We start from the raw sequence: 22,618 nt of genomic DNA, 5'->3' as shown, positions 1-22,618 counted from the left end.
GAAGACGTACAAACTTACAGCTACAATATAAGTAAGTCATGGAGGGACTGTAGAGCTCAGGGAGTACAGTCAATACTGTGATAGCTTTGTGGGATGATGAGCTCCCTCCATGCAGACCACAGGGCAGGGGCACGTCAACAATGTGCTGGTGTTGGCAGAGAAGGACTGGTAGGATTCCACTCACATCAAGGGCCAGAACTGGCCAAGTGCTGCCCACTGGGCAGAACCACAGCAGCAGTGGCCTTGGGGGATGGGAGGCAGGAAACGACTGGGAAGGGGCCTGAGGGGATGTACTGGGGAACCACAGGGCTCAGTTCACACAGGTGCACGCACGTGAGAATGCATTGCCTGTCACTGCAGGTCTGCACACATCATGGTATTTGGACTCTACCTACAAAGACCTGCACGGAAACATCTGAATACTGGTTAGGGGTCTCCCATGCAGAAGGGCTCATGGGTTAGAGGAAAAGATGTCTGCAACTCCCTTTGACAGCACCAGACATCAAACGAGCTCTTGGACAACTAGAGGAAGGCACAAATGGGGAAACATGTCACCAAGAATACAGAGCAACAAGCTAAGTGTTGAGTCCAGGAAGTTACAAAATTTCAGATTCTGGCAAAAAGTATTGTGGTATTGTGGGATGTAAACTTAAGAGAGACACAGTACAAAAACACGTTAAATGTTTAATGCTATCAAAACAAATCTAATGAACCACACCTTTAGGTTCAGAATAGGGTGTACTAAATTTTGCAAATGAAATGACAGGAAGACCAAGATTTGCTTCAAAATAATCCAGCAGTGGGAGAAGAGGGTGAGAGTGGGAGGAGGCAGGACTGCCTCCAAGAGAGTGGAGCCTGAAGACAGGCCTGCAGAGCTCATCACAGTCTGACATCTGTACACTAAGAATGGGACAAAGTCTTACCATAACGACACAGTAACACTTCAATTCACCAGGGAGAAATGGAACAGCTGTTGTGCAGTAGAAGATTTAAAATTCATCTCACAAATACTGGACGGATAGATCAGCCCAACCCACACATGCCAACTGAATCAGCAAAGACATATGAGCTGAGAAAAGACAGCAATCTACAGGATGTGTTCGCGGCCGAGGCTCAGCGAGGATTCCTGCAGCAGGACACAAGGGGACTTCCAAGCACATGGTAATGGCAGCCACCTCAACGTGAGTCGGCTACCACGCTCCCCAAGAGGGGCCTAGGGATCAGGAAGGTCACATGAAGCCGAAAACAAACACCCTCAGCATAACCAGAAGACACCCCACAAATTTACACTTGTCCACAGCCAAGGAAGGGGCATCAGATCTCAGCAGAATCTCCCGTGATCCCACCACAAGGGCCTGGGGGAGGGAGGCCCAGAAAGTACTGGGCACACAGGAGACGGGAACAGGGGGCCCAAAGGGGAACCCCCTTTGCTGCAAGACAGAAAGTCCAGGTGACAGGAGAAAGAAAGAACCGTGACAAGCAGTCCCCATGGTGCCCACCTCCAGACAGCAGCCCCCTGAAGGCAGTGCCTCTGGGTCATAAGAGGGAAAAGGAAGGAGAAGTGGCCCCGGAGACAACGGTGGTGAGAAAAAGAGGTGGAAGACGGGACACACGGGGCCCTGCAGGACAGTAACACAGAGAAGACACCCCACTGAGCCTTACAGAGGCGGGTCAGCAAGGCCACAGAGGGAAAGCCTGCAGGGGAGAAGGTGGGCTTCCTGCAGTCGGAAGGTGTCAGAGCACCCAGGACACCCCCTCACTCATCCAAGATGATGGTGTGGGAGGGAGGCAGGGCCAGGCAGCCTCAGCAGCCACGGTGCGGAAGGACAGCTTCCTGCCAGGGCCTCTGAGCAGCCACCCACGCCCTGCAAGGCCGAAGGCCAGTGTCCACCCAGAGGCTCCCCTCACCTGGACGGGGGCCTGGCCGGTGTCTCCTCTCTTCCCTCCAGGGCTCTTCCCCTCGCTCCAGCCATATGATGAGGTCCGGTTTAGAACAGGGAATTCCTGCTTAGCGGGAAAAAGGAACAGGTCAGTCTTGGCTATAGGCTGGGAGGGCTATTTGCAGGACCCCGACCGGTGGGGGACACCGGGGGGGGGGAGGAGCTGGGACCCATGCATTCCAGGCTGTGTGGGTGCTGGCAGGCCTGGGATCCTGGCACTCCCAGAGGTACACAGCCCCACCCATCCCCAGGGGAGCAGGAAGCTGAGCACCTGCTTCTCAGTGGGACCCCAGGGAGAGTAAGGTTCAAAGGGGACAAAACAGCCCTGAGGGGAGCCCCCGCGCACCCAGCGACTCCAGGTGGCTGAAGTTCTCCAGCATCACGTGTCTGTACAGGGTCCTCTGTGCAGGGCTCAGCAGCTCCCATTCCTTCTGCGTGAAATCCACAGCCACATCCTCAAACGTCACAAAAGCCTGCAACACAAACCCAGGCCTGCTCACCAGGAGGCTGCAAGCCACAGCCGGGCCATGTGCGGGCACAGGGGCTGCATCCGTCCCCCAGCTTTGCAGGCGACCACCGGGTGCCAGACCTTCCACACTGCAGGCGGTGGTTCCCAGGGGCAGCCTGAGACGGACAGCACGTCTGCCCTCCTCCCCAGCCCGAGGACCTGCCTCATCCCGCAGGGGCTGATCACACAGCCCATCCTGCTTGAAGCCTCAGCCACCGCTGCCTACGGCCCCTCCCCTCACACACCAACCAACCGATCTTCACTGGGCACTGGAGCAAGGGCAGCCATCCTGTGTGTGCTGCTCACACTTCAGCCCTTGGTGCCGTCCCGCCCAGTCCCCCACAGGGACACTGCCAGGCCAGGAAGGTCACCTCCCCTGGACGGCTGCTGCCTTGGCCCTGTACCAATGAGGCAGCCACCAGGCAAGTGAAGGGATGGGTCCATCCTGTGATGGCAAAGATGGGACATCTGGTACGTCTCACCTCTCTGCCGGCCTTCCAGGGTCCCAGAGCCGCCTTCCTGCTCTCCATGGGGAAGGGAATCCCTCGGAGGGCTGCTCTGTGGGGAGGGAAGAGAGTAAGAGGTTGCCTGGGTGCGCCTGCCCTGTGTGAGGCAGGGGTGACCCTCACAGTGGGGGGCAGTCACGGGCACCAGCAAGGCCACCTCCAGGGTCCTGACAGGGGCAGAGGGAGCCAGGCTACCTGCTGGCACAGCTCCACGCTGGGGCCTGGGCGTGAGGCTTCAGCGCCACGGGAGCTGAGTGAGGATTTCTTACCATGCTGAGTGAATGAGGGATGGCCTTGGGACCCCCAGGGGAGCTCCTGCCTCTCAGGTCAGGGCCCAGAGCTCCAGGGGGCCTCATGACGGCTCTAGCGCCTCTCCCAGCCTCAGGCTCCATGTGCTTACGTAACCACAGGGCGCAGACCGGAGGCCACCGGTACATGGTGTTGGCAGGATGCACAGCATGCTGCTAACCTCATGCTGAAGCCCAGGGGGAGACGTGGGCAGGTAACGTGGGGGGCCCCCGGTATAGAAGCAATATCCCACCCCAGGGCAACAGCAGGCAGCCAGCTCACTCCCAGAACCCCTCCCCCATTTGGGGGGTGCGGCAGCCTGTGTCCAGGGAGCTAATGGAAGGTCACACTGTGGAGGCCTCGGGGGTTTCTGATCAGAGGTGAACGGGCAGAGGCTTCCCCCCAGGACTGCTTCTCACAGCACCTGGCCTGCCTCCTCCCCTCATACACCCAAGGTCGGGGAACAAGGCTGGGGCCCAGCTGAGAATCAGGATTGGAACAGTTCCCAGTATCTCAACGCACCATCAGCACGGGAGGCGGCTGAGCTGTGGTGAAGAAGAAGCCCTAAGACACAGAGTCGGCCTCACGTGCGGGAGCCGCTGCCATCTGGGTCCTGGTGCAGCAAAGCACCTGTGGGGCACTTTACCAGGAGTCGGTGTGATCCCAACACGAGCCAGATGGAAAGTGACACTGAAGAGTCATGAATTTTGTTATTTAAAAAATCTTGGGATCAGGGAGCCAAGATGGCAGCGTGAGTAGACCAGCGGAAATCTCCTCCCAAATCCACATATATTTATGAAAATATAACAAAGACAACCCTTCCTAGAATGGAGACCAGAGGACACAGGACAACATCCAGACCACATCCACACCTGCTTCAATCCAGTGCCTCGCGAAGGGGGTAAGATACAAGCCCCGGCCCAGCGGGACCCAGCACCCCTCCTCCCAGCTTCTGGCGGGAGGAGAGGAGTCAGAGCAGGAGGGGGAGGGAGCCCAGGACTGCTGAGCACCCAGCCCCAGCCATCCGGACCAGAGCGCAGACACAGTGCATGCGCGGGGCCCTGGATACTAGGGAAACACGGTGGCAGGACCAGTGAGCGGGTGCCAGGGACAAAAGAAAAGTGAGCGGCTTTTTTTTTTTTGGAAGTCTTAAAGGGACAGGGACCCCAAAACTGGAGCATCCCAGTACACTGAGTCCAGAGGCAGGGAATCTGGGGATCTCTGGGCACTCTAACTCCCTGGGCAACAGGGAACACGGAGGCCCCTTACGGAGATTAAAATAGCCTCGTGGCCGCTCCCCCTCCAACGGGACTCCACCACTTTGGAACAGCAGCCCGAGGTAAGCCACGCCCACTGCAACAGCGGAGATAAACTCCATAGCAGCCGTGCAGGAAGCAGAAGCCCTGTCTGCGCACAGCTGCCCAGCACAAGCCACTGGAGGTCGCTATTCTCCCAGGAGAGGAAGACCACAAACCAACAAGAAGGGAAGCTCTTCCAGCGGTCACTTGTACCAGCTCTGCAAACTATCTCTATCACCATGAAAAGGCAAAACTACAGGCAGACAAAGATCACAGAGACAACACCTGAGAAGGAGACAGACCTAACCAGTCTTCCTGAAAAAGAATTCAAAATAAAAATCATGAACATGCTGACAGAGATGCAGAGAAATATACAAGAGCTAAGGGATGAAGTCCGGAGGGAGATCACAGATGCCAGGAAGGAGATCACAGAAATGAAACAAATCCTGGAAGGATTTATAAGCAGAATGGATAAGATGCAAGAGGCCATTGAGGGAAAAGAAACCAGAGAAGAGGAATGTATAGAAGCTGACGCAGAGAGAGAGAAAAGGATCTCCAGGAATGAAACAATATTAAGAGAACTGTGTGACCAATACAAAAGGAACATTATCTGTATTATAGGGGTACCAGAAGAAGAAGAGAGAGGAAAAGGGATAGAAAGTGTCTTTGAAGAAATAATTGCTGAAAACTTCCCCAAACTGGGGGTGGAAATAATCAAAGAGACCACGGAAATGCACAGAACTCCCAACAGAAAGGACCCAAGGGGGACAACACCAAGACACATAATAATTAAAATCGCAAAGATCAAGGACAAGGAAAGAGTTTTAAAGGCAGCTAGAGAGAAAAAGGTCACCTATGAAGGAAAACCCATCAGGCTATCATCAGACTTCTCGACAGAAACCCTACAGGCCAGAAGAGAATGGCATGATATATTTAATGCAATGAAACAGAAGGGCCTTGAACCAAGGATACTGTATCCAGCACGATTATCTTTTAAATATGAAGAAGGGATTAAACAATTCCCAGACAAGCAAAAGCTGAGGGAATTTGCTTCCCACAAACCACCTCTACAGGGCATCCTACATGGACTGCTCTAGATGGGAGCACCCCTAAAAAGAGCACAGAACAAAACACACAACATATGAAGAATGGAGGAAGAGGAATAAGAAGGGAGAGAAGAAAAGAATCTCCAGACAGTGTATATAACAGCTCAGTAAGTGAGCTAAGTTAGGCAGTAAGATACTAAAGAAGCTAACCTTGAACCTTTGGTAACCACGAATTTAAAGCCTGCAATGGTAATAAGTACGTATCTTTCAATAGTTACCCTAAATGTAAATGGACTGAATGCACCAATCAAAAGATACAGAGTAATAGAATGGATAAAAAAGCAAGACCCATCTATATGCTGCTTACAAGAAACTCACCTCAAACCCAACGACATGCACAGACTAAAAGTCAAGGGATGGAAAAACATATTTCAGGCAAACAACAGAGAGAAGAAAGCAGGGGTTGCAGTACTAACTTCAGACAAAATACACTTCAAAACAAAGAAAGTAACAAGAGATAAAGAAGGATACGTGATGATAAAGGGCTCAGTCCAACAAGAGGATATAACCATTCTAAATATATATGCACCCAACACAGGAGCACCAGTATATGTGAAACAAATACTAAGAGAACTAAAGGGGGAAATAGACTGCAATGCATTCATTTTAGGAGACTTCAACACGCCACTCACCCCAAAGGATAGATCCACCAGGCAGAAAATAAGTAAGGACACAGAGGCACTGAACAACACAGTAGAAGAGATGGACCTAATAGACATCTACAGAACTTTACATCCAAAAGCAACAGGATATACATTCTTCTCAAGTGCACATGAAACATTCTCCAGAATAGACCACCTACTAGCCCACAAAAAGAGCCTCAGTAAATTCCAAAATATTGAAATTCTACCAAGCAACTTTTCAGACCACAAAGGTATAAAACTAGAAATAAATTCTACAAAGAAAACAAAAAGGCTCACAAACACATGGAGGCTTAACAACATGCTCCTAAATAATCAATGGATCAACGAACAAATTAAAATAGAGATTAAGGAATATATGGAAACAAATGACAACAACAACACAAAGCCCCAACTTCTGTGGGACGCAGCGAAAGCAGTCATAAGAGGAAAGTATATAGTGATCCAGGCACACTTGAAGAAGGAAGAACAATCCCAAATGAATAGTCGAACATCACAATTATCGAAACTGGAAAAAGAAGAACAAATTAGGCCTAAAGTCAGCAGAAGGAGGGACATAATAAAGATCAGACAAGAAATAAACAAAATTGAGAAGAATAAAACAATAGCAAAAATCAACGAAACCAAGAGCTGGTTCTTTGAGAAAATAAACAAAATAGATAAGCCTATAGCCAAACTTATTAAGAGAAAAAGAGAATCAACACAAATCAACAGAATCAGAAATGAGAATGGAAAAATCACGACAGACTCCACAGAAATACAAAGAATTATTAAAGACTACTATGAAAACCTATATGCCAACAAGCTGGAAAACCTAGAAGAAATGGACAACTTCCTAGAAAAATACAACCTCCCAAGACTGACCAAGGAAGAAACACAAAAGTTAGACAAACCAATTACGAGCAAAGAAATTGAAATGGTAATTAAAAAACTACCCAAGAACAAAACCCCTGGGCCGGACGGATTTACCTCGGAATTTTATCAGACACACAGGGAAGACATAATACTCATTGTCCTCAAAGTTTTCCAAAAAATAGAAGAGGAGGAAACACTCCCAAACTCATTCTATGAAGCCAACATCACCCTAATACCAAAACCAGGCAAAGACCCCACCAAAAAAGAAAATTACAGACCAATATCCCTGATGAATGTAGATGCAAAAATACTCAATAAAATATTAGCAAACCGAATTCAAAAATATATCAAAAGGATCATACACCACGACCAAGTGGGATTCATCCCAGGGATGCAAAGATGGTACAACATTCGAAAATCCATCAACATCATCCACCACATCAACAAAAAGAATGACAAAAACCACATGATCATCTCCATAGATGCTGAAAAAGCATTTGACAAAATTCAACATCCATTGATGATAAAAACTCTCAGCAAAATGGGTATAGAGGGCAAGTATCTCAACATAATAAAGGCCATATATGATAAACCCACAGCCAGCATTATACTGAACAGTGAGAAGCTGAAAGCTTTTCCTCTGAGATCGGGCACAAGACAGGGATGCCCACTCTCCCCACTGTTATTCAACATAGTACTGGAGGTCCTAGCCACGGCAATCAGACAAAACAAAGAAATACAAGGAATCCAGATTGGTAAAGAAGAAGTTAAACTGTCACTATTTGCAGATGACATGATATTGTACATAAAAAACCCTAAAAACTCCACTCCAAAACTACTAGAACTGATATCAGAATACAGCAAAGTTGCAGGATACAAAATTAACACACAGAAATCTGTGGCTTTCCTATACACTAACAATGAACCAATAGAAAGAGAAACCAGGAAAACAATTCCATTCACAATTGCATCAAAAATAATAAAATACCTAGGAATAAACCTAACCAAGGAAATGAAAGACCTATACCCTGAAAAGTACAAGACACCCATGAGAGAAATTAAAGAGGACACTAACAGATGGAAACTCATCCCATGCTCCCGGCTAGGAAGAATTAATATCGTCAAAATGGCCATCCTGCCCAAAGCAATATACAGATTTGATGCAATCCCTATCAAAATACCATCAGCATTCTTCAACGAACTGGAACAAATAGGTCAAAAATTCATATGGAACCACCAAAGACCCCGAATAGCCAAAGCAATCCTGAGAAGAAAGAATAAAGTAGGGGGGATCACACTACCCAACTTCAAGCTCTACTACAAAGCCACAGTAATCAAGACAATTTGGTACTGGCACAAGAACAGACCCATAGACCAGTGGAACAAGACAGAGAGTCCAGATATTAACCCAAACATACATGGTCAATTAATATACGATAAAGGAACCATGGACATACAATGGGGAAATGACAGCCTCTTCAACAGCTGGTGTTGGCAAAACTGGACAGCTACATATAAGAGAATGAAACTGGATCATTGTCTAACCCCATATACAAAAGTAAATTCAAAATGGATCAAAGACCTGAATGTAAGTCATGAAACCATAAAACTCTTAGAAAAAAACAAAGGCAAAAATCTCTTGGACATAAACATGAGCGATTTCTTCATGAACATATCTCCCCAGGAAGGTAAACAAAAGCAAAAATGTAAAAGTGGGACTATATCAAGCTGACAAGCTTTTGTACAGCGAAGGACACCATCAATAGAACAAAAGGTACCCTACAGTATGGGACAATATATTTCTAAATGACAGATCCAATAAAGGGTTGACATCCAAAATATGTAAAGAGCTCACGCACCTCAACAAACAAAAAGCAAATAATCCAATTAAAAAATGGGCAGAGGAGCTGAACTGACAGTTCTCCAAAGAAGAAATTAAGATGGCCAACAGACACATGAAAAGATGCTCCACATCGCTAATCATCAGAGAAATGCAAATTAAAACCACAATGAGATATCACCTGTTAGGATGGCCACCATCCAAAAGACAAACAACAAATGTTGGTGAGGTTGTGGAGAAAGGGGAACCCTCCTACACTGCTGGTGGGAATGCAAATTAGTTCAACCATTGTGGAAAGCAGTATGGAGGTTCCTCAAAAAGCTCAATATAAGAAATACCATTTGACCCAGGAATTCCACTTCTAGGAATTTACCCTAAGAATACAGCAGCCCAGTTTGAAAAACACATATGCACCCCTATGTTTATCGCAGCACTATTTACAATAGCCAAGAAATGGAAGCAACCTCAGTGTCCATCAGTAGATGAATGGATAAAGAAGATGTGGTACATACACACAATGGAATATTATTCAGCCATAAGAAAGAAAACAAATCCTACCATTTGCAACAACATGGATGGAGCTAGAGGGGATTATGCTCAGTGAAATAAGCCAGATGGAGAATGACAAGTACCAAATGATTTCACTCATCTGTGGAGTATAAGAACAAAGAAAAAACTGAAGGAACAAAACAGCAGCAGAAACACAGAACCCAAGAATGGACTAACAGTTACCAAAGGGAAAGGGACTGGGGAGAATGGGTGGGAAGGGAGGGATAAGGAGGCGGGAAAGAAAGGGGGCATTACGATTAGCATGTATAATGTGGGGGGACACGGGGAGGGCTGTGCAACACAGAGAAGACAAGTAGTGATTCTATAGCATCTTACTATGCTGATATACAGTGACTGTAATGGGGTTTCTGGGGGGGACTTGGTGAATGGGGGAGTCTAGTAAACCTAATGTTCCTCATGTAATTGTAGATTAACGATACCAAAAAATAAAAAATGAAACCCAAAGTTAGTAGGAGGGACATACTAAAGACCAGAACAGAAGTAGAGAAAAATTTTTTTAAATAGTAAAAAATCAATGAAACCAAGAGGTGGTTCTTTGAGAAGATAAAGAAAATAGACAAACCTCTAGCCAGACTTATCAAGAACAAAACAAGAGGTCAAATATTAAGTCAGAAATTAAAAGAACTTATAACTGACACCATAGAAATACAAAGAATTATTAGAGGATTCTATGAAGATTTACATGCTAGCAAGTTGGGCATCCTAGAATAAATGGACAAATTCCCGGAAAAGTATGACCTTCCAAGACTGACACAGGTAGAAACAGAAAAGCTGGACAAATTCCCAGAAATGGAATTGAATTGGTAATCAAGGAACTCCCAACAAATGAAAGTCCCGACTAGATGGCTTCACAGGTCAATTCTACCAAACATTAAGGAAAAGCTAATACCCATCCTTCTCAAAGCACTCCAAAAAATAGTAGAGCACGGAATACTTCCGAACTCATACTATGAGGCCAGCATCACTCTACTAGCAAAACAAAGACTTTACAAAAAAAAGAAAATTATAGACCAATATCCCTGTTGAACAGAGATGTGAAAATCCTCCACAAATTTTTAGCAAATGAAATTCAAAAGTGTGTCAAAAGGACCATCCATCACAACCAAGTGGGACTGATCCCAGGGATGTGAGTAATGCGCAATATTCATAAATCAACCAATGTGATACACCACCTCAACAAAAAGAAGAATAAAAACCATGTGACCATCTGAATAGATGCTGAAAAGCATTTGACAAAATTCAACATCCATTCACGATAAAAAGTCACAACAAAATGGATGTGGAGGGTACAAACCTCAACATGACAAAGGCCACACAGAACAGACCCACAGGTCAATGGAACAGAATGGAGAGCCCAGATATAAACCCACACATATATGGTCAATTAATACATGATAAAGGAGCCACTAATAGACAATGGGGTAAAGGCAGTCTCTTCAATAAATAGTGTTGGGAAAACCGGACAGCTGTGTGCAAAAGAATGAAAATGGATTACTGCCTAACTGTATATACAAAAGTAGACTGAAAATGGATTAAGGACCTAAATACAAGACATGGAGCCATGAAACTCTCAGAAGAAAACATAGGCATAAGACTTTTGAACATAAACATGAACAATTTTTTTCTGGACATGTCTCCCTGGGCAAGGGAAACAAAATAAAAAATGAACAAATGGGATGACATCAAACCAAAAAGCTTCTCTAAAGCAAAGTACACCATCAACAGAACAACAAAATATATAAAGAACTCATATGACTGAACACCTAAAAAACATATAGCCTAATTAAACAATGGGCAGAGGACCTGAGTGATATTTCTCCAAAGAAGACATAAAGATGGCCAATAGGAACATGAAAAGATGCTCCACATCACTAGTCATCAGGGAAATGCAAATCAAAACCACAAAGAGATGTCACCTCACCCCTGTCAGAATGGCCACTATCCAAAAGACAAGAAATAACAAGTTTTGGTGTTGATGTAGAAAAAAGGGAACACTCAGACACGTTGGTGGGAAGGAAAATTGGCCCAGCCATTGTGGAAAGTAGTAGAGGTTCCTCAGAAAACTAAAAATAGAAACACCATATGACCTAGCAATTCCACTTTTGGATATTTACCAACAGAAAAGAAAATCCCTGATTTGAAAGATATATGCAGTCTATATTTATTGCTACACTATTTACAATAGCAAAGATATGGAAGCAACGAAAGGGCCATCAATATATGAATGGATAAAGATGTGGTACATATACAGAATGGAATATTATTCAGCCATAAAAAAGGGAAATCCTGCCATTTGTGACAACATGGACGGACCTAGAGAATATAATGCTAAGTGAAATATACCAGGCAGAGAAATGCAAATCCTATATGATTTCAATTATATTGACTGGCAGTTACCACGGGAGAGGGTTTGGGTTTGGGGGTGAAATAGGTGAAGGGGTTAAAGAGGTACAAGATCTCAGTCGTAATACAAATTAGTAGGGGAGTGAGTACAGCATAGAGAATATAGTGAATAGCTTTCTACATCTTTCCATGTTGATAGTAACTACACTAGTTGGGGTGAACATTGAATAATGTAGGTAATGCCGAATCACTACGTTGTAGACTTGAAACCAATAATATTGTTTATCAATTATTCTTCAGTAAAAAGTCATAAGCAATAAAATTAAACCTTCAGACTTTGAAGAAAAAGAACAAAGAATGGCCAAAAAAACACCTCAAATTATTAGCAAGACCTGAATCTAAAAGCCCAAGACGTCCCGCAAACCCCAAGAAGGATGACCCCAGAGAGCCTCACTGAGATAGCAGAGCCCTCAAGCATGCTGACCGGAGCCAGAGCTGTAAGAACCCAGGGTCGGCAGGAGGAGGAGGTGAGGACAACGGCGGTGCTGGCCACTCGGGGAGAAATCGCCACCGTGAGCGGAAACCTGGGGAGAGAGGGCGCTGCCTGTCACCTGCACTGGCCACACTCAGTTGTTCCGTCACACTCACAGGGCGGGAGGGGGTTCCCAGTTTGGGGTTCACCTCAATGCCACAGATTCTTACTATCCTTAAAAATACTTAGATTCTTCTGAATAAATATTTGTTCAAATGCTGACTGGCCTTACCCAAGCTCCCAGAAAACTTAAAGAGCTGTTTCTAAATAATTCCCATCTTTACTCTCGTTTTGCTGCGGAGAGGGTCGCTACAGTGCGCTTTGTCTCTGCGCCCTTCCAGCGGTGAGCGTCTTTGTTACTTCGCTGTCATTCTAACCTGCAGACTGAAGCGCAAGCCTTCCCCCTCTGTCCTACTTCGGGGAAGCAGGGAAGGGCCACCGAGGTCTGAGTTGGGCTCACGAGTTCCCGTCGCCTGGGACACCGGGACAGGCCTCCCGCTGTCCGACCGCGCTCTTTAGAAGCCGCCCCCAAATCTCCTTTCTTGGCCTTCGGGAAGGTCTCCGAACACGGCCGCACTCCGTGCAGTGCTCTGGCCTCCCCGATATGCTGGGGTGCTAGGCCGGGGTTCCCAGGCTGTGCAGACCCACGCGGACCCCGCATCCAGGTGACCCGGCCGTGCAAGCTGCCGAGGCACCTGCCCCCGCGGAGCTCAGCGAGCGCCCCTTTCCGCCCCCGGCCCTCCCTGCTCTCTGCCGCTGCTCACCGTTCTGGACGCCGCCCTCACCTCCACTCGCCCGACCTGTTCGAGGACTCCCTCTCCTCGGGCGTCAGGAACCCGCCCGCCCAGGCGGAGGCTCCGCCGAGCGCGCGGGGAGCGGCCCTCCAGACGCAGCCGCCCCACGACGCCGGGACTCCCCGGGCCGCAGCTCCCGGCCTTTCCCAGAGGCTCTCCCGGCGACTCGCCCCGTCTCCCCCTGGGACACGGACCCCCTGCCCCTGCGGCCTGCAGGCGCTTCCGGCCTCAGCACCCCTCCCCCGCCGCATCCGCACGGCCGGCCTCCTCCCCGCTCGGAAGAGCGAGCAGGACAGGGGGCTGCAGGGCCCCGACTCACCCGGGGACAGACGGCGGGCGGGGACGGGGGCTCCGCGTCCTCGGCGTGGCCGTCCACCCGAGCGCACTAGCCGGGATTCCCCGCGCAGGTAGTGATTCCAGGACCCTGAATGCTCGGCGGGCGGTTCCGAAACGTCTACACCCAGAATCCTCGGCGGGCGGCTCCAGACGTCAGTACCCAGAATCCTCGGCGGGCGGTTCCGAAACGTCTACACCCAGAATCCTCGGCGGGCGGCTTCTGTCGTCAGTACCCAGAATCCTCGGCGGGCGGCTCCCGGACGTGAGTACGCAGAATCCTCACGCCCTCCTCCGGTGTCCAGTACCAGGATCCTTGAGGCCGTGCAACGTGAGGTTATCAGTACCCAGAAGCCTCAGCGCGGCGCAGCTCCAGGACCTAAATACCCAGAATCCTCGGCGCGCCCCCTGACTGCCCACACCGAGTCGGGTGCCCTGGCAGCCGAGGGTGCTTTTCCAGCCCTCGGTCTGTCACGTGGAAAATGGCCCCCCTGACGCCACCCTTCTCCCACTCTCGTTTCTGCATCCGACTTGCATAAAAGAGGTGGGGCGCGTCCCCTCTCCTTGCCGCCCCCCTACAGCCCACCGGCTGAGTGTCCGGCATACCGGCATCCCAACCCAGAAGCCGGGCTTTGGGGCGGGCGCGGCGCAGGCGTCGTGGGGCGCCCTGCGGCGGCTCACGTCCCCTCCCTCCCAGGTCCCCGCCGCGCCCGGGGAGGGTCCTCGGGGGCGCAGTACTGAGTGGAAGGAGAAGCGGCCAGATGTGCCCTTACGTACTGATTCGTGCGGCCCATGGCTTGGCTGGTTAGTCAGGACTTGGAAGGAACGTGATTGGAAAATTGGTGACGAAGAAATTTGGGGAAAGAGGTATGTGGCTTGGCCTTTCTGATGGGCAAAAAACATGAAGATGTTTGTGTCCAATGTGAATGCTCACCCGCGGGTGGCCTTAGCAGAGGAGGATTGAATAACCAAGTTGACAGAATGACACATTCTGTGGAAACCAGTCAGCCTCTTTGCCCAGCCACCCCTGTCATTGCCCAGTGGGCTCATGAGCAGAGCGGCCGTGGTGGCACGGGCGGCGGGGATGCATAGGCTCAGCAACACAGCCTCTCGCCCAGCAAGGTTGGCCCGACTGCTCAGTGCTGAGCACCCATCGGCCAGCAGCAGAAACCAACACAGCCCTGTATAAGGCACCAATCCCTGGGGCGATCAGCCAGCTACCTGGTGGCCGGTTGATTACATGGGACCCCTTCTGCTATGGAGGGCAGTGTCCATATCCTCACTGGAAAAGATGCTCTGAATATAGATTTGCCTTCCCTGCGTGCCTGGCTTCTCCCAAAACAGCCACCCATGGACTTAAGGGTGCCTTAACCACTGTTGTGCACTCCGCGCACCATTGCTTCTCATCAAGGAGCTCACGTCAAACAAAAGGAGCCCAGCAATGAGCCCACGCCCATGGGTTTCACTGGTTCTCAGCATTCCCCTGAGTCCTGAGACACGATGGAAGAATGGCCTTTTCAAGATTCAGTTACAGTGCCAGCTAGGAAGCAATATCTTGCCATACTGGGGCAGGCTTCTCCAGAAGGCTGCATAGGCTGTGAACCGGCATCCGGTGTATGGTGCTGTTTTCCCGTAGCCAGGATTCATGGGTCCAGGACTCAAAGGGTGCAAGGAGGAATGGCAGGATCCCTAGTTATCCTAGTGACCCCCTAACAAACTTTCCTATTCCTGTTCCCACAACTTTATTCTCTGCTGACCTTAAGGTCTTAATTACAGAGGGAGAAAGGCCTCCATCAGGAAATAGCATGGGTTCCACTGGACTGTAGGTTAAGGCTGCCATTTGGCCCCTTTGGTCTCTGTGCCTCAATAAGCAAAGAAGGCAGTTACCTTGCTGGGTGGGGTGACTGACCCTCACTCCCAAGAGCACATTGGCCTACGTCCCAACAGTGGCAGGAAGGAAGGTGTATCTGCAATACAGGTAATCCCTTAGCACACCTGTGCTCGTGCTCTGGGTACTACCACCGCCCAGCCAGCGGGCAGGACTACTGAAGGCCCAGAGCCTTCAAGGGTAAAGGTTTGGGTCTCTCACCAGGCTGAGAATGACCCCGAGCGGAGGTGCTCGCCAGACCAAGGGGAGCATAGACCAGGTGTGGAAGACGGTGATATAAATACTGGCTGCGACTTCATGATCAGTTACAGAAATGAGGATGCTAATGGTCATGAGTAGATCCTGCCTATTTTGAGAGGAGTATGTTTGCATCTGTCTTTGTTTTCTTTCCTCTCTTATGTTCTTATCATGTAACATAAGGCGAGTGAATTTTTATCATAGTATTTAAGTATTGTCAAGTCTACATCATAGTATTTAAGTTACAGGATCTCAAGGAGAAGAGTAAACATCACTCAAGGATTCTGTCCCACCTTCTGGAGTTAGTGCATTTTGGCCCTATGCAGGGTATAGGTGCCACATTAGGTGGAATTGAGATCTTGTTATTCTCTTTATTTAGAGATTAATGATGGCTTAAGGAGATGTGTTTGGGTGCCAAGTTGACAAGGAGTAGCCTTGTAGTTCATTTCATGAACTGACTTCACTGGCCATGGGTGCCCAGACTATCCATTATTTCTGGGTGCGTGTGTGAGGGCGTTTCCCGATCAGAGTAGCATGTGGATCAGAGGACTAGGTAAAGCGAATTGCCCTCCCCACCCGGACCTGAATAGAACAAAAGGCGGAAGTAGGAGGGATTGTCCCTTTAATCTCTGCTTTGCGGTTTGAGCTGGGATATCCCATCACATCTCCTACCCTCAGGGTGGCGTTTACACACTTGGGTCCCCTGGTTCTTGAGCCTTCAGACTCACACTTAATTACACCCCCAGCTTTTCTGGGTCTCCAGCTTGCAGATGGCAGCATGTAGGACTTCTCAGCCTCCACAACCACAAGAGTCCATTCCGCCTACTAAATCTATATCTACACCTACTTATATTGAACGTGTATATGTATCCTATTGGTTCTGTTTCTCTGGAGAACCCGGACCAATACAGTGCCCAAGAACTAGACCTGAGAGCCTGGTCCCAGTATCTTCCTGAGGTTCATCTTCCAGCCCTGGAGGCTCAGCCCTTGAACCATCTTACACAAAGTGGTCTGCATGCTGCCCTTGGGCTTTTCATGGCGGGGCACCAGGACATAGCGGGGACCATCTCAGTGTTCTCCAGGTCTTGGCCTGTCTGTTGGTGGCAGATCATGGGAGAGTGTAGGCAGCCTGCAGCGCCACGGTAGAGTCCGTGTAGTCCAAGCCACGTGAAGACAGTCAGCTGCGGTCGTCTGAACTCAGTGGGACGCTGAAGAAGGCATTAGTCCGTTCACAGTGCGCACCAGGCATCTTCAGTCTGCACAGCGGACTCTGTGATTCTGCCATACCTGAGCCTGCAGGTGCAAGGCGACTACTGTTGCCCCCTCACTGCGGAAGTCCACTGTGAGGTGCCAGGTACCACTGACCAGCACCCCCAAACATGCAGGGCTGGCCTGAGGTCTGTATGTACATACGCACATGCACATACATACGTATATACGGTCATCTTCAGTCTCTTTATGCTGCTCTTCCTCTGTTAACTCCTTGGTCAGTTCAGTGGTCTCCTCCCCAAGCCCTGCCCATCACCCACTGCAGCCGCACAGCTGCGGAGGCCCTGTGGGCCCCCACCTCTCCTGATCAGTGTGTTTCCTCCTTGGGAACATCTCTTCCAATGCAGGGAATATCACTCATTTGTAACACATCTTTCCCCTCAAGATACCCAGCAGTGTCAGCTACAACTGGGGTGTGTGTTTTAACCCACGGAGAACCCCCAGTACCTCAGAATGTGACTGTATTTGAAGATAGGGCCTTTAGACATAGAGTTACATTAAAATGGGGCCCCCAGGGTGGTCCCAGCCCAGTATGGCTGAGGTTCTTATCAGAAGACGTGATTAGGACACAGGCTTGCGCAGGACGACCATGTGAGGGCAGGGGGGAGGGCGGCACCTGCAGGCCAGGGGGAGGCCCCAGAGGCACCAGCCCTGCCGGCACCTTGTCTCAGACTTCCAGCCTCCAGACAGGGACAAAATAAGGTTCAGTTGTTTAAACTGCCACTTTGTATGGCGGCCCCAGGACACTAATATAGTGACCATCTCATCATTTGGGCACTCCTGTTCCCATGATAAACCCAGGCCTGATTACGGTGACCCTGGGAAGGCAGGGCTGCCCCTACTCTGTGGGCACATATGAGCCAACAGCGTCCGGACGGGCCACGGTGTCACTGTGGATGTGAGACCCTTGGTGGTGAGCGTGGGGCAGTCTGCTAGCTTTTCCTTCATGCCCATGTCATTGGCATGGGGGTGTGAGCCAGGCTGGTGTGGAGAAATGGGCAGTTGTTAGGCAACCGAGTGATGTCCACTGCTTGTCACCCGGTGGGCTTTCGGGGCTCCCTCGTGTGCTGTCCAGGAGAGCCGAGCCCCTCCCCGATTTCCCTCCTTTCCCATCGCGTCTAAGCACAGACCTCAGAACATCAGTGTCACCGGCTGCCCTTGAGCCCCACCAGTTTCATCCCCACTCGTGGCCGCCAGTCAGAGCAGAGCGACTCCCTTCCCCTGTGTGTGAGAGGCGAGCAGCCCCCAGGGAAGGCTTGTCCTGGCTTCATGGGCTCTCCCCTGCTTTCGAGCCATCAGTGCCACTCATGAGGGTCTTCTGAGATGACAGTCAAGGACCACTTGGCCCCTGGCCACCAATCTTTGGCATCCAGGTCCACCACCTGAAGGGTCCTGCTCCGTACCTGGCGAGTCACCTGCAGGGTCTCATCTGTCCTCTTTCTGAAGAGCGCTGTGACTGTCTCAGCCTCCGGGAGAAAGTCAAGGGCCCAGTGGGGTCAACCTGTTGGGAGCATATGGGGCAAAGCTCATGGCACGTGGCCTGTTTCCCCCTCTGCAGGAGTTGCAGCTTTTGCATCAGGAACATTAAGTTCTTTATTCTGTAAAAGACAGAAGTTGTTCTCTGCCTGTGCAGTGAGCTCACCGATGTCATCTCAAGAAACTGCTCAGCCAGCAAGGGTCGTGCGCGTGTGGACACCCACCCGCCAGGGGCACAGCCCCAGCCCCACGGGCACCCACGTGCGCCCTGCAGACCAATCTCGCGTCCGCACAGCAGCCGGAGCCTCACTCACAGGGCACAGCTTCCACTTCTCTCTTCACTGCAGATTTTTGGCCCAAACTCTGTGAGGTGTTTCTTTCCTCTTTTTTTTTTTTTAACAGAAACACCAGAAAGTTTTAACAAGGCACACCAGTTGCAGCCGGCATTGACCACCACCTCCCGGCAGGCAGCTCAGGAATCGGGTCCCCGACCCAGCGGGGGGACACCCCCACTGTGCACGCACACACCTTCGCGGATCAGCGCTGACTTGATTTTGACATTAAATGGCCGTTTGCTTGGCCGTGACAAACACACTCGTCATAACAAGGCACTGGCTGGGTGGCTGGCTTCAAACCTACCTCTTGCGGCTCAACACTCCACCATTTCTTTTGTGATTTTTTTTGTTGTTGAGTTTTATATTTTTTTCTTTAAAAAATTTTTTTTATTGAGGTACCTATAATAAAATGCACAAATGTTAGTGTACAGCCCGATGAATTATGACATGTATACACTCATGTAAACCACCACCCAGATCAAGATATCAGACATTCTAAGTTTTCCCTGTTTGCCTATTTCAGCCATTCCCCGACCTCCCTCCCCCATGGTAACCACCAGTCTGTTCTCTGTGTCTCTGAGTCTATTTCTGTTTCGTTCGTTTGCTCATTTATTTTGTTTTTTAGATTCCAAAACAAACTGAAATCAACACTCCAACATTTTTTATTAACAAGTGGCACATACTACCAGGCCTTGGAGGGTCGCCCCCACAGCCCCCTGAGCACCATGGTGGGACAGATGGACAACCAGTCCCTCTCGCCCACCCAACATTCAGATGAGCTGTGCCCAAGAGGTGTGTCTCCCCAAAGCAGCCTGCAAAGCTCCTCACCTTCCAAAGTGTGCTGTAAACCTGCCCCCATTTGTCAAGCACACGCCCAACATGGCGAGGCCGAGGCCAGGGCCTGACCAATGGGGCACGTGAAGGGCAGCGAGCCTAGTCCAGTCTGGAGTTTCACTTACAAGCTGCCCAAGGGAGCGGCGCCCTGGGGTCCTCATCCCACACGCCAAAAAGGACCCCGTGGAAGCAAGGGCTGGAAAGAGCTCTAGTCGTGGGACACCCCACTGCTAAGGAGCCCTCCTAGGCTGAGGGTCATCAGCTGCACCTGTTGCGAGGGCCCGGTCAGGGAGCTCCCGCCCCTGCAGGGCCCCCGGGGCATCAGGGAGTGAGAGAAGGGCGCCTCAAGCAGGCCTCACGGGCCCCCCTGGGTCGCAGGAGGCTCGCAAACATTCCCCCAGGACTTAGCTGAGCTGCAGCTCATGTCTTTGTTTGCGTGGCCTGTGTGGCTGCTCTTTGTGTGCACACCTACATCAAGGGGAGGAGCGCTGCCGAGGTGGGAGCCGGTCCAAGGCAGAGCAGGGCTGCTCGAAGGGACTTCCTGTGCCCGCAGACCAAGGCAGAGGAGCAGCTTCCAAGCCCAGGCCTGCCCACCAGCCCACCCGATGGAGCCACCAGGCTCCCCAAGCTGGCCTGGACAGAGGGGCCTGTGGCCACAGCGCAAATCCCAGCTGCAGGCCCTAGGCTTCGTGCGGGTGCCCTTCACAGAGAGCACGGGTGAAAGGGGGTGCCACACTGAAAACTCAGCCCCTCCCACCACCCACTTCCCCACAAGAGCCCTCGCCCAGCCAGTGCTATTGCCCTCTGCCCACAACCTCCAGGGGAGGACCTCCATGGAGGAGCCCGTGGCCACCGGCAGCAGCAGGGCCCCACCCCGCAGCCCCTGCTCCTGCCGTGCTGGTCCCAGGCTCCAAGCGATCAAAGGGCATGCGGTGAGCGGGGAGTCATCCCTGCCAGGACTGAGTAATCTCATCCTGGAGCAAACGGGGGGAGGGGGAGCACGGGGGGACTTCAGTGTGACCCCAGGTGGCTCCAGAGCCCTTCCACCTCCGTGGGTCACCCCCTGACCCCACCTGTAGTCGAAGCCGAGCTGCATCATCTCACCACTCAGCGTGGTGGCTAGTGAGCAGTGTGAAAGGCAGACCTGATCTTGCCTGTGTCCCCAAACCCGTCAGAGTCCCCACGCCCCTGGCCCCCTGGCTACTTGGCCTGCAGCCCAGCCACATCAGTCCCCTCATGCGTATCCTGGCCAAGGCAGCAGGGCCTTGGCACGTGCCACGTCTCCCCAGAACCCCTCCCTTTAGTGGCTGCTTTCGGCTGGTTCAGTGCCAGCCTCCCTGCCTGCCTTGTCTCCTTCTTTTAGGGTGTTTAATTTCCACTGTGATTCTGGGGTGTGTCTGTCCAGTGGGTCTGGAAGCCCCACGGGGTGGGCCTTGTGTCTGTTGTGCTCCCACGGGACACTCAGCTTTCAGTAGAGCCGCTGAGACGGGCCCTGCAGCCAGGGGGGGTGTTAGAACAGGCGGTTGATAGACATGAGCAGGAGAGGGGAAAGGGGGACAGCAGGCCCCCCAGTCTCCACCCAGGGACCACCCTGTCTCCCTTAGACCAACCCCTCTTGCAGTTCAGCATAAACTGGTAACCAAAAGATAACGGGTCACTGGAACCTTCCCTATTTTGGAGCATAGGCACTTAAGACCTTGTCGCTAATGACCCTGGGGCCATAGTAACATCATTATTTTGTCATTTATGTTATAGTGTTGGCCCCTCCGCGGGTATCTCTCAGGTGCTCGTGGGAAGAATGGACACAAATCTGCACAAAGAAGCTGAAGGGGAGAAGACAGAGCCAAAGGATAGCTTGAGAATGACCAACAGGAGAGAGGAAAGCAAGCACACCCCATAAGACAATGGAAGACCCAGCCGGTCCTCGGGTCAGCCCAGTCCTCTGGCTCTGGGGCGCACCGCCCCTTTGCTCTGCTAAATCACTCCCCCCGCAGCTTTAACTCTCGGGTCTCTCCACTGAATTCTTTCCTTCGAGAAGACAGGAACCGAGGAATTCCACAGTCCAACACCTCATAAAGGGGAACCTTAGGAACAGGGGAGCTGGGTTCAGGCTTGGGGTGCAGAGCACTGGGCGACTGTGGCAGCCCCAGGTGGGGACTCAATCTCCCGCTGTCCCGGCCAGGCAGCTCCAAGTGTGGTCCTCAAACTCCAGCAGCAGGGGAGGGGGTGCAGACCCCAGGGTCACCCCACTGCTTGGCTCTGAACGGCACCCAGAGCAGAGGTTCCTCGGGCTGGCCCTTGACCTCTCCTCCCGGGAACCGCTGCTGGACAAGGAACCAAGGTCCCAAGGGAATGGCTGTTTCCCTCTGCTGAGGCTCTTGGGGACTGCCTGCCACGTGCACACCTGCCGGCAGTGGCCCCGGAGGCAGAGCTGCCCGCTCTTCTTTCTACCCCGTCACACCCGCTTGGGGCCAAGCTACTGTGTGCACGGTGTTAAAGGAAACATTACTGTGCCACTTGTTCAAATGGTAAGGAAGACTGTTCAGGACTGTTTCCACAGGTGTCCAGACAAGTACAATAGGAAAGGGATCAGGCTCAGCCCCAAATACAGCAGACGCCTGGGGACCCAAGAGCCCACAGCAGAGCAAGGGGATGAGGAGATGGACAGGCACTTGCTGAAGGCAGGCCCAGGTGGTCCGATATTGGGATGTGGAATTTGATCAGATAACAAGGGTGGTCAGATATCAAGGGTAGGGGATTCTCTCTAAACTGACTTAGCAGGAGGGTCTCGCTACAAGGGCCCAGAGAGCTTGCCCAAACTTTGGTCACGGAGTCTTCAAGGGGCCACCCTGGGGGAGGCCCTCGGGCTGGTTTCTTGCCTAGACGCTGACCCTACAGCGCCCCCAGTGGGTCAGCATGCTCTCCCGCAGAGGTCTGGGCATTCCATCCAAGGTCGCTTGGATTCGTCCTCAAGTTAATCACGCTTTTTTGGGTCGTTTTCTTCATGATTCCACCTACTTTCGCA

The 22,618-nt window shown here is 51.0% G+C and overlaps 1 protein-coding gene and 1 long non-coding RNA gene across 7 annotated transcripts in view; one reads left to right on the top strand and one right to left on the bottom strand.

Moving 5' to 3' along the window:
- LOC140843075 (zinc finger protein 337-like) overlaps window positions 1–13,712 on the bottom strand; it is a 37,131-nt gene extending 23,419 nt beyond the window's left edge. For 2 of the 6 annotated variants that reach the window (XM_073223065.1, XM_073223069.1), the window contains exons 1-4: window positions 13,541–13,709; window positions 2,931–3,006; window positions 2,287–2,413; window positions 1,909–2,004 (exon numbers count right to left, since the gene is read on the bottom strand). In XM_073223065.1, coding sequence (XP_073079166.1) covers window positions 1,909–2,004; window positions 2,287–2,413; window positions 2,931–2,978 — 271 coding nt within the window. In that variant the 5' untranslated portion in view covers window positions 2,979–3,006; window positions 13,541–13,709. Of the gene's footprint in view, window positions 1–1,908; window positions 2,005–2,286; window positions 2,414–2,930; window positions 3,007–3,764; window positions 3,933–13,191; window positions 13,395–13,540 lie in introns of those variants that run through there. The other 4 variants (XM_073223066.1, XM_073223070.1, XM_073223068.1 and 1 more) reach the window with 4 other exon arrangements.
- Window positions 13,713–13,883: 171 nt separating this feature from the next.
- On the top strand, window positions 13,884–18,804 carry LOC140846510 (uncharacterized). The gene is made up of 2 exons (XR_012125671.1): window positions 13,884–14,421; window positions 18,507–18,804. It is a non-coding gene; the product is annotated as an uncharacterized lncRNA (long non-coding RNA).
- Window positions 18,805–22,618: the final 3,814 nt, after the last annotated feature.

The sequence above is a fragment of the Manis javanica genome, chromosome 15 (assembly GCF_040802235.1).
Source record: "Manis javanica isolate MJ-LG chromosome 15, MJ_LKY, whole genome shotgun sequence".
NCBI classification, from domain to species: domain Eukaryota; kingdom Metazoa; phylum Chordata; class Mammalia; order Pholidota; family Manidae; genus Manis; species Manis javanica.
Note: the sequence above shows the minus strand (reverse complement) of the source record. Positions and strands in the feature narration are given on the sequence as shown.